Below are 13,592 nucleotides of genomic sequence, written 5' to 3' on the forward strand. Positions count from 1 at the left end.
CGTGCTTTTTTTTACAGCACTTGATTTCTGTGACAACTCTTTTCGTACATATCGTGTTCATTCCACGCAAATCATGTGTTGCTCATTTTCACTTCTAAGATGGACGTGAAGGTCTGTCTTCTGTTGTCTTCTGCTTTGTTACTATGGGGACTGAGGCACTGGGTGTTCTTGTAGCTATTGTGGGACTGGACCCTTGACAGAGCTGCAACCCACAAGCAGCCTGTTAAGAGCCTGCCTGGGTATAAAGCTAGAATCCTTAATTTAAACAATAACAAAGCATCTCCCTGCCCCTGTTTTGATAAGAAGCTAGGGGATGGGGCTGAAGAAATGTAACCACTCTTAGATTCATAAACAGAGCTATGGCTGCCATCAATGAAATAAAATGTATAGTTGTAAGTGTTTAAAGGCTATAGCATGTTTGTTTACACTCACAACGTTTACAAACATTGGAGTCAAATAAGCTTATATTTTGGGTTCCGATGGGGTACGGCAGTTCAGCTGAGCTCATGAGGCATTTATAAGTTATATTCTTCAAGAATCAAAATTACATTACAAATGTAAAAGTCCAAAACGTGATGTAAAACCAAAAGGCTCAATTCAATCTGTATTGCTGTTTAAAGGTAATGACCTATTGAGCCGACATCTACAGCGTTTACCGTGAATGCAGTCTCCGCTAAGGCGGGAACACTGCCTTTAAATTTCAGTCATGAGAGCCCTAACGATTCTAGCTTTAACGTGTGTGTTTGAAGTGAGTCATGTGTCTAAAATACATATTTACAGTTAAGTAAATATTCTACATGACCAAAAGTATGTGGACACCTTTTTTCAAAATCATGGGCATTAATATGGAGTTGGTCCTCCCTTTGCTGCTATAACAGCCTCCGCTCTACTATGAAGGCTTTCCACTAGATGTTGGAACATTGCTGCGGGGACTTGCTTCCATTCAGCCACAAGAGCATCAGTTAGGTCAGGCACTGATGTTAGGCAATTAGGCCTGGCTCCCAGTTGGCGTTCCAATTCATCCCAAAGGTGTTCAGTTCAGGGCTCTGTGCAGACCAGTCTAGTTCCTCCACACCGATCTTGATCAACTATTTCTGTATGGACCTCGCTTTGTGCACAGGAGCATTGTCATGCTGAAACAGGAAAGGGCCTTCCCACAACTGTTGCCACAAAGTTGGAAGCACAGAATCATCTAGAATTTCATTGTATGTTGTAGTGGCCCCATACCATTATTCTTCCTCCACCAAACTTTATAGTTGGCACTATGCATTGGGGCATGTAGCGTTCTCCCGGCATAAGCCAAACCTAGATTCGGCCGTCGGACTGCCAGATGGTGAAGCGTGATTCATGACTCCAGAGAACACATTTCCACTGCTCCAGAGTCCAATGGCGGCGAGCTTTACACCACTCCAGCCGAGGCTTGGTATTGCGCATTGGTGATCTTGGGCTTGTGTTCGGCTGCTCGGCCATTGAAAAGCAATTCATGAAGCTCCCGACGAACAGTTCTTGAGCTGACGTTGCTTCCAGAGGCAGTATAGCCCCAAGGACAGATGATTTTTACTTGCTACCCGCTTCAGCACTCGGCGGTCCCGTTCTGTGAACTTGTGTGGCTTACCACTTAGCAGTTGAGCCGTTGCTGCTCCTAGACGCTCACACTTCACAGTAACAGCACTTACAGTTTACTGGGGAAGCTCTAGCAGGGCAGATATTTGACGAACTGACTTGTTGGAAAGGTGTCATCCTATGACGGTGCCACGCTGAATGTCACTGAGCTCTTCAGTAAAGCCATTCTACTGCCAATGTTTGTCAATGGAGATTGCATGGCTGTGTGCTCGATTTTACATACCTGTCAGCGACTGGTGGGGCTGAAATAGTCAATTCCACTAATTTTAAGGGGTGTCCACATACTTTTTTATATATAGTGTGTGTCTGATTCATCCATAACCTCACACTAAGATATGGAGCAACATGACGTTATTGATTAGTGTTGTGTACGGTAATATTGACTGCTTTGGATGGAGTTTCCAGCTTCGAGCCACCTCAGTAACTACAAACACTTGTTGGATTGGCTATGTAGTATGCCATGTGTTTGCATACATTTCCATGTGTGTATTGGATATAACTTTTTGGTTGACTGTTTAGCATGTTGAGTTTATTTGGTGTTTTGCTATGTTTGTAAGGATGCAAAATGTTCTCTTTTACTTCAGTTTGCTCCTCAATTTGTGCACCTTGGTTGAAGAGGGAGGTAGTGGCAATGTTCCTTTTCCTTTGCTACGAGAGTAAAGAATGTGTTATCGAGAATGGGAGGTATGGTATATACTATAGGCTTTTTAGAGATGCCACCATGGTCTGAGATCTTCATCCGTGACGTCGTAGTCGGATGCTGGGTATAGCAGGACAGCAGTGGGTGGTACTGGTCGGGTGATCCCTCCCATGTCTGACCCTCCACTGGTGCCATCCCAAGGGAGTCTGGGGATATGGGGGTATGGACACACGGGCAAGTGAAGTATCAGGGTTTCACAGAATTCACACCAAACAGCAATTTAGTGTTCTCTGATTCTCGGAAACCAGAGCAGAGGCAGCAGTCTGGATTTTTCATCCTCATACCCATGATTCCTATGGGTAGTGGTATCTTATTGTAGATGTACTATTCACAGTCATTTGTTTATTTGTTTAGTAAGGCATCCACACTCAGCAAGGGACATTGTTTTATACTTCTAGCAGCACAACATGGACATGTTTAACATGGTGCTTTTAGAAGAATGTAGTTATGGACACTTAGTTCCTTCTATATCCATTTGTTGTTGTTTTTGTTTGTTGATTGTTTAAGAGAATAATTTAGACCCCTATTTAATTCTGTGATACCCATTAGGTGCCTATTCTTTCTTTTAGTCCTCTCCTCCTCTGTAATCTGTCTCTCTTTAGGCATTTTGGTGTGATGGGCTAGTGAAAAAGTACACCTATCGGACGGATGCACTATAATATCTGTGGAGTGGGCCTAAGATTAGCTAATAATTATTGTGTATTGTTGTATAGACATGGTACTGCAGAGTTATCTGTACTACCATTCTCTCGTATGTGCTCAGGAAAACTACTTCTAGTGTTATGAGTTTCAAAGATTAGACAAATTGTGTTGTTTACAAAAATTTATTCATACAAATCTTACAACACCTTTTATTAAACATTTATAGACTTGACCCTTGCGGGTTCGCCATTTTTTCTTCTTCATTATAATAGTACTCTCTAATATCAATTTTCTACACAATAAATATATGTTTTAAGTTTAATCTTCACGTTTAGTAAGGCTGTTGGCGCTTTCAAAATTATACACATTATGGAGAGAGGGCAATCATGATGTTTGCAACTATCTATCACAATTATCTAAGTCTATGTGCTCTAAAAAATCAAAAACAACCGCCAAAAGAAATGATCGCGAGCAAGAGTGCTCGGAGACTACACCGAATGGCACTAAAGATCCAATCAAATGTCTGCGCAACACAAAAACAACAACCAAAGGGTGAAATGTAAGCTGATGATGTGCAGCATTGTAGGGCTACTAAATAGCCATCTGTGATTCGTGGCGATTTTAAAGTCGGAGCAAGGCACCACAGCCGCAAGCTGCATCCTGCGTCACAAAGCCTGGAGGGGAATGCAGAATTAAAGAAAGATTGATTTCATACACACAGGCACAGATCGAAGAACTTTGTCCTACTGCTCAGTGTCACAAAGCTCAAACCTAATCTACAGTGTCTGTAGAATCTGCCTGTTGCATTATTGGAGTTAGATCTCCTTGCTTTTTAGGCAAGTGGGCTAATGAGGTGTTGGGACCAGGAAGGGGAAGTATACTGTGGGGATTCAGAAGCAACATTTTTCATGATCTTATTAGCAATTTTTTTATGCTTCCAAAACCCGGATTGGCTATTACAGAAGTCGCTAACCCAATCATGCTTCTAGTTAGAAGAAGTGTGGCTTGTTCTGTCTGAGTAACCATTGTCTATATGTCACTGATGGGTACAAGTGAGAAGAGAGGCCAGGTTCTTCTAATGAAGTGTGGAAACCTTTGCCTGGTAACTCCCTTTTAAAGCCAAAGACCACTGTTTTGCTCTCTCAAATTGATTGGTCATGGACTCTCCCTCTTTCTCTGTGTCCCTCTTTCTCTTTGTTCTCCTCTCTCACACCCACTATCCTCCTTCCTCTCTCTTCTTCCCACTCCTCTCATACTTGGGTCTATCTAGCACTCAACAGGTTCTCTGCTACTCTTCTTGTGATCATTTACATCAACAGCAAAGAGGCAAGTAAACTGAGGAGCTAGTTTGGGATTGGTGGTGTTCAGAATAGTACAGGCACGGTTCATTATGTTTAAGGCTTTATCTAACTGTTGATTAGGTAGAAGTTTTACTGTGCTGCGCTTGGGCTGCCAGGATAGGTCATTCAAAACAACGATCATTCAAGAATGGTTTTTGGCATATATTACATTTGGAATGTAACAAAATCTTGCCTCAAGTCCCATTGAGAAGAGACTAAAAGGACAACATGACAATACTCTTTCTAAGAGCTTCTCCTCTGCAGTACATTCATCCGAGTTTCCTCGACAGAGGACAGGGGTCAGACGTTCAATCACACACGTTGTGCAGTAATGTTTGGGAAGAACAAAAACAAAACAACATCCAGAAACACAGATATGTAGATACGTCAATCAGTGAGCAAACAAAACCAGCCAATTGCAGTAGTTTGCACAGATTTTGTGGCTAGTGCAATTACTTTAATCATGCAGTCTAGCTTTACATTGGTTCACATGACAATAGAGGGGAAGCACAGTAGAGCAACCAGGAAGGTGCAACACATACGTCTTCAGATTACCTCTGCAATGTTCCTCATGAAAAATAACAACATTTGTGAAATTAAATGAAGCCATATAAAAAGTATCATGTTAGTCGAAACGGTCTGAATTTTTTCTCTCTTTCTTTCGAGTCTGCTAACATTCTAGGTTATTCTATGTTCATGATACTTCTTATGTGGCGAGAAGAGACATATGGAAAACCTTTAACAGCATTCCAGGTTTTCAAGATCTTTTCAAACACATGGATAGCACTAGAGAGGAACACAAGATAGATACTTTGCACAAAGTTCAAAAGTGTAAGCTTATTTTCGTTAACACTGAAGAAGAACAACCGGAAGAAAAGAAAAGGCTCAAAAGCACTCTGGTCCTCATCTTATATATCGGGGTCGTATAGGGGTCAAAGGGTCATTCTAACAAGTATTTCACTTTAGTGGCTGGATTACCACCATATGTAAGGCTTCTAAAGCCAGTTGGGTCATGTCTGTTTTGGTCTTAAATTATTAATTTCTTTATAATACTGTTTGACATCACATTATTATCCTACAGCCTATAATAGGATATTTATGGGGAATTTAAAAAAATATGTACAGTATATCGACACACGGTATATGTGTATAACATATCTATGCATCTATATTCACGTTCATACATATTCTGTACATGCATGCTTGACATGCATTATATAGGTGTGAATATAGTAGATACAGTATCTCTAGAGAGACAGGAGCACAATTGAGGAAAGGAGGCGATTGGGTTGTATCAAGTATTTGGAGCGTAAGATCACAGGTTTAGTTTAAGGTGAGAAAAAGAGGGAGAGACAGGAGACATCCCTCAAGACAAGGCCTCGGGAAAGAGCCTGGAACTCACCGGAAATTCGGGAGAGAACTGTTTCAGCCAGTCTCCCAAAATAGCCTCAAACTCATCCCCATCCGGGAGGGCATCAAAGTCTATGTCTTGTAGAATATGGTGAAAACCTAAGTCTTCAGGGCTGTTGTAAATAAAGACACTATTCTCTTAATTTCAGTTGCCAAAAATGTACATTCAATACATGAATTGTCTTTTAAACTATTTATTTTCCTCACATTCATATATTTAAATGTTTAAAAGACAGGGTAAAGAGCATATTGATCATTTGCTCATAATTTAATCTTATTTTATAAGTAGGTCTAAAAATAAATAAATATAGGCTATATTTAGGTTGAACAAAAAGATTGGTCCATAAAGTAGATCTGTGCGTTCTCAAGTGCTAAAGTACAAAAGAAAAACAATATTATTATCAAAATATTCATTTTAATGGCTTTACTTCATACATAAATACATGTTTAAAGAACACAAGAGCGATCCACTGATTGATTGTTCAGTTATCTCAAAATGACTTGATCTGGGCTGTACACACATGGTAGTTTGGGTTAGCAACGCTACAAATACGCTAGCCGGCGTCCTTTGTTTCTATATCTCTGTCTATACCTTTTCCCAAGGACTGCCGCCAGGTATTTCTTTACTGCCATTTGCTTTCGGTAGCGGCTGTAGCTATCTGTGAAGATCCCATCCGAATGTCGCTTTGACAGAGGCTCTGTGTCGTCTTCCATGGTGCTCCCTCCACTAGAAAGGGGAAGAGTAGAAGAGTGCTCTCTGTTAGGAGACGTATACCCTGCCTCGGAGGACTGTAGCCCATAGGATGCGCTGCACAGTTCTGATTTAAACTTACGCTTTTAAATCAACCCTCCGAAATATATTTTTATTTCGATATCATCATGGTTAGGCTGGCTGGTTGAGGATATTGTAGGGAATAATTGAAGCCTATATTTATCTTCAACCCTTGGGACTAATCCACCACATTAATTATTCATAATGAAAAGTAAATGTATTCAGCCACGTGTATCATGTGCTTTGCTCCTTAAAGAGACAATATCAGCACTGAGATTCACCGATTCGATCTAATGCCGCACCCGGATTTGCACTCTTGAAGATTTTATCAAGTCAACCTACTCTGCGCGTCAAGGCGTCAAATTCAGGTGGGAAGACCACACACATAGACACACGGGAAAATTAAACGAAACAGAATGAATATCAGAGTTAAAAGAAAAACGAACAACAAAAAATAACTTAGATCACAAAATAAGAGACGACAACCAAGAAGATGTCCTTACCCTACACGCTTTGCCATCAGAGAATGAAGATATTTTCTTGCTGATAACTGACCCAGCGCTTTCCTGTAGGCTTTATTAAACATTCCGTCTGCATGCCTTTCCGTTCTGGGATGATAAAACGCCAAACAATAAATGACCACACTCAACACACACCCAGCGTCAAGTGGCAACATTAGTGTAGCCTATACCAAATCCAACTCGTCAAATGAGCTGTTTTCCAAAATGTGAGCTTAAATAGTGAATAGATACTTTTATGACTTTGGAAATGGCCAGTTCAGATTAAAGGTGTTTCGTTATGTTTAAATTTGCTCAGTAAATAGCCTACTTCCTACTACATTATACCACAAAAGCTTTCCGATCAGTTTCGTTGGAATACCAGGGTACCAGTACCACCGACCCCCCCCCCCCCCCAAAAAAAATTGGTTCTACAACAAAATGTGATTACTGACAGTACAATACATTTACTAACACACAACATATAACATAGAAGAACAGAAATACGAGCCGAAATAATGAAATGTCTAGCAAGAACGTCAACAACATTAGAAACAATAGGTTGAGAATAGTGATAATGATAGTCACCTTTTCTCCGGTGGGTAGTATAAAGTGTACACATCGTCAGCCACAGACGGGGGACTTCTTATAGCAATTTGATCGCTGTCAAAAGCCAAGGCCGGTAACGAATTCCCGTCCTCGTCATAAACCTCATTTTCAAGTCTGAAATCGGAAATGCATTTGAATATTATATGCTTTTTGATCGTGCATTATCATGACTAAACCAATTCTGAAAATAAACACCGAAATAAACGAGTAATGCATTTTTTAGATTGCAGCCTATATATTTTATATATACATGTTTGATACAATAGCCAACATGTATCTGCTTAAATTCTAAATAATTGTAATTGCTATCGGCCAATCCTAATTTGGCTACATCACTTTACAGAACAAATTTAGACGAAACATGGGCTATAGCCCTTAAAAGGCAACCAAACCCCACCCCATCGGAAATAGGAAGAGAAAAACGTTAAATTTAAAATATTTGCCATTGTGAATGAAATAACATCATGACCTGATCTCAAAAAGAAAATGTAGAGTTGTCTTTCTAAAATAAAATGATGCAGATTATGACTTCTTAGTTAAGAGAATCACAATAAATCGATTTTGTTATTCTGTGAATTAGTGGCTCCTTCGTTTGCCTCATTCCTCAGAAAATTACGCCTCTCTGTCATTCCCATGGGACGCGTCTGCACGCAGAGCTACAGTTCTGTATCAGACGCTTGATCTACCAATAGCTGCTAATATGCCCTGTTCCAGTGATATGATTCCAAGTGCTCTAAAGCCCCTCATAACAAAACAGTGCGGCATATTGACACTGAAAATAAAACACATTTACCAGTATCTTCCAATGTAGGCTATGGCATTAATTATATACCCAAATTAATAAGATGCTCTGAAAATGTAAAAAATATTGCGTATTAATTTAGCTATAAACGAAATAAAAATTATACACACATTGAATGAACGAAAAAAAATGTGTGTAGCATTAAATGGCATAGGTCTATATACCTATGTGGTTGCAGGTATAACTGATAAACAAACTGCTGTGCTCGTCCCAGGCGCTCAGCAGCAGAAACAATGCGTCTGCCAATGTTCAGTTTACAAATCCTTTACATGCAGAGATGCTCAGTTGAAGGAGGGGTGAACAGGTACCTACCTAAGGTTAGGATAGTTAAGCCCGAGAGGTGAGCAGTAGACACTGTAGTGCATTATGAGTCCATAGATGAGTAAGGCTAAAGTCGCTTTACTAGACATTGTCCTGCTGTGGGGAAGAAAATATCACAACGTTAAATGTGCGAAGGCTATCTAACATTTCCACAGTCAGACTGAGGAAAAACGAAATGAATGCATATTTTAAGAATGGATAGGTTATTCTTCAATGTTGGAGAATAATGTAATAAGCTTACAAAAATGATCAAAAACTCCCCATCTATTCAACAGTGCCTCAAAGTACCTAACATGTGTTGACCCAAACATTCTAAAGTGTTAAACATTACCTCCAAACATTCTAAAGTACTCAAGCCTGTTGCTGTATTCTCGATTTGTGTGCGTAAAAGTTCGGAAAGCATCACGTACCTATTGCAGTGTCGAAATAGACGCTGTATGCGATCCGGTTGCAACTACGACTGGGAGAGTGAGATTGTCTCTCTCTCTCTCCCTTTCTCTCCTTCCCTCTCTCTCTCCCCTTGCTTCTTCTGGAAAGCGTCTCTGCCGCCTCCTGTTGCTCCTTCAATTTGTCCAACCCTCCGTGCGGTCACACATAAAACGCGATTCTCGGATCTCTGTATGCACACAACCCCGGGAGAAAGAGGCCAAACATTTGTCTTCACAGAGGAAACTTTTTGTTCTGAAGACTTGCTTCCCTCGGCTTTTTTATTCTTGAATCGAATGGCATGCCTTTTTCACTAGTCACGTTAGGGGATACTATCTACGTCATCGCCCCATCCTCTCCGAATGTAATAATGTAGTACTTTTCCTTTCCCGTCAATGAGATGGCCGGAGTCATAAAGTGCATATGCATGTTTAGTTCAATCACGTAATTGTGGGACAATGAATGAATGCTAATATTTGTCAGCGTGACATAGATAGGCGGTATGCCAAGTGAGGTCAATGTGCGTGGTTCATTTCAATACCTCAATCAAATGACTAAAATCAAATCGCCCCCGTCAAACTTAAAACCAACCTGATCCACCCTTCAATTATAGCCATATATGGTGAAAATGATCAAGGTCAAGGGCGTGCATCTCCATTGGCCCATGATAGGTAGGCAACAGAGCGGGAGATGTCCAGTACTCAGGTGCTGAAACGAGGCAACCCTGGAACTAGCAATGGTTGAATGGGCGCGTTTTAACAAGAAAATGTGAAGGCTTGGGGTGCTTGTTGCACACAAAAAGTTGTTTTGAAACAGGAAAACAATATGTACATTCTCACTCTCCATTTAATGTTATTCTAAATGTTTTAGGACTTGATATAGCCTCCGTGCCTTCATCGCATTATACACCAAGACATAGGCTTTTCTCTGTTATGCACACGCTCGAACGAGTGGCGCAGCGGTGCTCCCGAGTGGCGCAGTGGTCTAAGGTACTGCATCTCAGTGCTAGAGGCGTCACTACAGACCCTAGTTCAATTCCAGGCTGTATCACAACCGGCCGTGTTTGGGTGTACCATAGGGCGTCGCACAATTGGCCCAGCGTCGTCCGGGTTGGGGTTTGGCCGGGGTAGGCCAAGTAAATAAGAATTTGTTCGTAATTGACTTGCCTAGTTAAATAAAGTTTAAAAAAAATAAAAATAAATAAATATATATATATATATATATATATATAGGGTTACTTAACTAGCCATAGAGGCCTATGACGTTTATTTACCATATGAGAATATTTTGATTTTTAGCATTTATTTGTTTATAAAACAAAGATCCCACAAGATGTCTAAAAAACATTGTTGTTATAGGGATCTTCTACACAGATTCAGAAATAATATTCTATTGAAAATGATATCAAATGTTGTATCCGGTTTTTCAATAGTATCTATAGGTGCTGAATGGAATTTGATGATGAGAAATAGCAATCAGTGGAAATGATCATGGAGAAGCAACATTCTTTGTTTTATACAAAATCCCAAAGTTCCGCATGTTTTCATCACTCATGATTGACCATTGCCTGTCTGTCTATTTCACGCCCATGTCAGGATCATGTGTGGAATCTTTAGTGAATGATTCAGACCCTCACTCTGACGTATTGTGACGAGCATTTAAGTACCGCTTGCAGATACTCGTGTACTTTTTGTATTTTTCATTCCCAGAGATGAAACGAAAAGTTGCTCAGAAAAACGTCGCTTACATAAAGTGGCTGCTCCAAGCACCGCTGAGCGAGCACCGCTCCCAAGTGGTGATGTGGAGTAAGTGCGTCATACTGAGAAAGGTCGGTCATGAAGTTTGCCAACAATAAAGGCCCAGTTCAGTCAAACACGTGATTTTCCCGTGTTTTATATATATTCCCATAATACTGTGAAATTGTGAAAATAATGATGAAGCCCTTTTAGTGTAAAAACCGTTTGAAAAGACTGCCTGAAATTTCAGACTGACATCACCAGGCAGTAAATTAGTTAGCCTAATAGACAACTAAGAACAATAGTTCCAAACCTCTCTGTCAACAGCTAGATTTCAGTTTTCTCCTCCCTACTCCACTCCCAGACAGTCCTAGTAAAATTCTTGCTTGAGAAACTGCTTTTTGCAAAGAAGCTATTTTTGTTTATTTTTTTGGACCATTTTAATGAAAACAATCACAGTAAGGTACTTCATTGTTACCCAGAAATTATTTGATATTGATTTAAAAAAATTAAAGGGCTGCATTTGACCTTTAAATACTGTGGATATTATAGACAGACTATACATTTTCAGTAGATATTATTTTCATGTCTAATAACTATTCTAGACAGTTTGCCCTATGAATACAATGTTAACAATTAAATATAAGTATCCATGCTAATTCAATGTATGTAGACTATTTTGAACCACATGAAGGGAACATAAATATACTGCAGTTAAATATAATATAATCACTATATTGTTCCCAGAGGGAAATGTAGATAAAGATATATATATATATATATATATATAACAGCAACATTCACACATGAGAGATTCAAATGCTATATGGGGCATGTACAACATAAACACAAGTCACAAAAAATCTATCATAAACTAATACTAAAGATAACGTTTCTGATCACCTGGCAGCTGAATACCTTTTTTATCAGAAATATATAATTCCCAGAAATATCATCCAATTTTAGGAGGGGTGGAATCTAATAACAAGAACACAATCAATAACCCATCATCATTTCAGAAGTGCAGGGATAAAAAAAGGATGTGAATGCCTGTCAAGAAGATTGATGAGGTTATTTATATCCCATCCTTTCTGAGTCATGCCATTAAGGGTTTACACAAAGTGCTTTGGCTACTTCCTGTCATAATATGTGGCCACTCTGAAACCAACCCGTTCTCACTTTGTTGACAAAGGTTTACTGTAAGTCACTCTGGATAGAGTGTCTGCTAAATGACTGAAATGTAAATGTAAATGTTTGTTTGGAATATCCACAAATCGTTAAGTGAAGCTAATGAACATTAGAGCCATTCCCAGCTGAGAGGGCTAATTGAGGTTGCAGCTGGCTGTTGTAACCATAAGCTTTTACTGCTACCAAAAACATGAAATCAACTGTTATTAGAGGACAAGGCCTGACCACAATCTAGAAAACTCAGATGAGTTTGAATAAATGTTCTTTCTTTTGTTTAGAACAAATGTAGTATTGTGTTTATACAAGGACAAACCTCTCACGAAAAGATATCAAGGGTGTGTCACAAATATCACCTATTCCTTTCATAGTGGACTACTGTTGACCAGGACCCAGGGGCGCTGGTCAAAAGTAGTACAGTGTAGGGTGCTATTTGGTACGGAGCCCCCTGCTCAGCTCTTTCCAGGCTTTATTTGATGTGTAACTGACTCATACATTTTCACAGAGGGACGCAGATTTACTCGTGCTTTCTGATAGGATCAGAGTTTATACAGCCTTCATAACATCTGTAGCCAATATCACACTATACACAAAGGACAGAAGGAGTTTATATGAGGCACGGAACTCATCATTGGACCTGCACAATACCCCCCTTGATCACCATGTCCACTGTTTGCCTGAGTAGATACACAAACAGTATTTCTGCTAAATCTCAATCTGTTAATGACTATACGACCCACATCCAGGAGTAGGATCATTTAAACCAGGCAATAGGGCACCTCTTATCGTATTGAGTGATAAACAAGGGTTACTAAAAAGGCATATCTGACTCACTGTAATAATAATAATAACCACTTCTGTTGACAATACTAGTGTCTTAATTATACAGGGTTAACAGGTACAATCTTTTATTATGCAGTGGGCAAATATGTATCTCACTAGTGTGTTGTCTGTCTGTCTGTGTGTGTGTGTGTGTGTGTGTGTGTGTGTGTGTGTGTGTGTGTGTGTGTGTGTGTGTGTGTGTGTGTGTGTGTGTGTGTGTGTGTGTGTGTGTGTGTGTGTGTGTGTGTGTGTGTGTGTAATGAGTTTCTTACAGCAGGGGGTTTTAATTAGATTTTGATTAAGAAATGTATCTTGATCTTCCATTCTTGAAATTACTAAATAAAGCTTCAATACATTTTTCACTGATAGAATATAGTAGCTTGATCTGTTTTAATCAAAATATCCAAACAGAACACGCATCAATGATAAAATGATTAGATTAAAGCCAAAGCAAAAACACCAATGAAGACATTTCGGAGCAATTTTAAAGCATTATTGCAATTAATTGTTCATTGCTATATTGGTCGTTCCACGAATAGAGTACATTTTGTATTGTGTAACTTGGTAAGAAAAAGAAAGAAAAAAAAAAAGTATTAATTGTTTCACCTAATTTGAATATTCTGTTCATGTTCATAAAAAACATGTTTTCACATCTCAAGGGGTGAAATTTAAAAAATTACTATAGTAAGAGCGAATAAAAGGTCATT

At 39.4% G+C, this 13,592-nt stretch overlaps 1 protein-coding gene across 4 annotated transcripts; it reads right to left on the reverse strand.

Annotated features, from left to right (window-relative positions):
- Positions 1–3,497: 3,497 nt before the first annotated feature.
- Positions 3,498–9,437, reverse strand: adcyap1a (adenylate cyclase activating polypeptide 1a). 4 transcript variants are annotated; one of them, XM_064941799.1, is made up of 7 exons: positions 9,127–9,435; positions 8,708–8,809; positions 7,573–7,707; positions 6,991–7,095; positions 6,308–6,442; positions 5,708–5,828; positions 3,498–3,639 (listed from the first exon to the last, which is right to left on the reverse strand). In XM_064941799.1, exons 2-7 carry the CDS (start codon positions 8,803–8,805, stop codon positions 3,631–3,633), a joined length of 603 nt encoding a protein of 200 aa, XP_064797871.1. In that variant the 5' UTR covers positions 8,806–8,809; positions 9,127–9,435; the 3' UTR covers positions 3,498–3,630. The 4 variants fall into 4 exon arrangements, with proteins under 4 accessions (XP_064797871.1, XP_064797870.1, XP_064797872.1 ...); XM_064941798.1 differs by having other exon boundaries at positions 8,708–8,812; positions 9,127–9,434; XM_064941800.1 differs by lacking the exon at positions 6,991–7,095 and having other exon boundaries at positions 8,708–8,812; positions 9,127–9,436.
- Positions 9,438–13,592: the final 4,155 nt, after the last annotated feature.

This window comes from Oncorhynchus masou, chromosome 28, assembly GCF_036934945.1.
Source record: "Oncorhynchus masou masou isolate Uvic2021 chromosome 28, UVic_Omas_1.1, whole genome shotgun sequence".
NCBI lineage: Eukaryota > Metazoa > Chordata > Actinopteri > Salmoniformes > Salmonidae > Oncorhynchus > Oncorhynchus masou.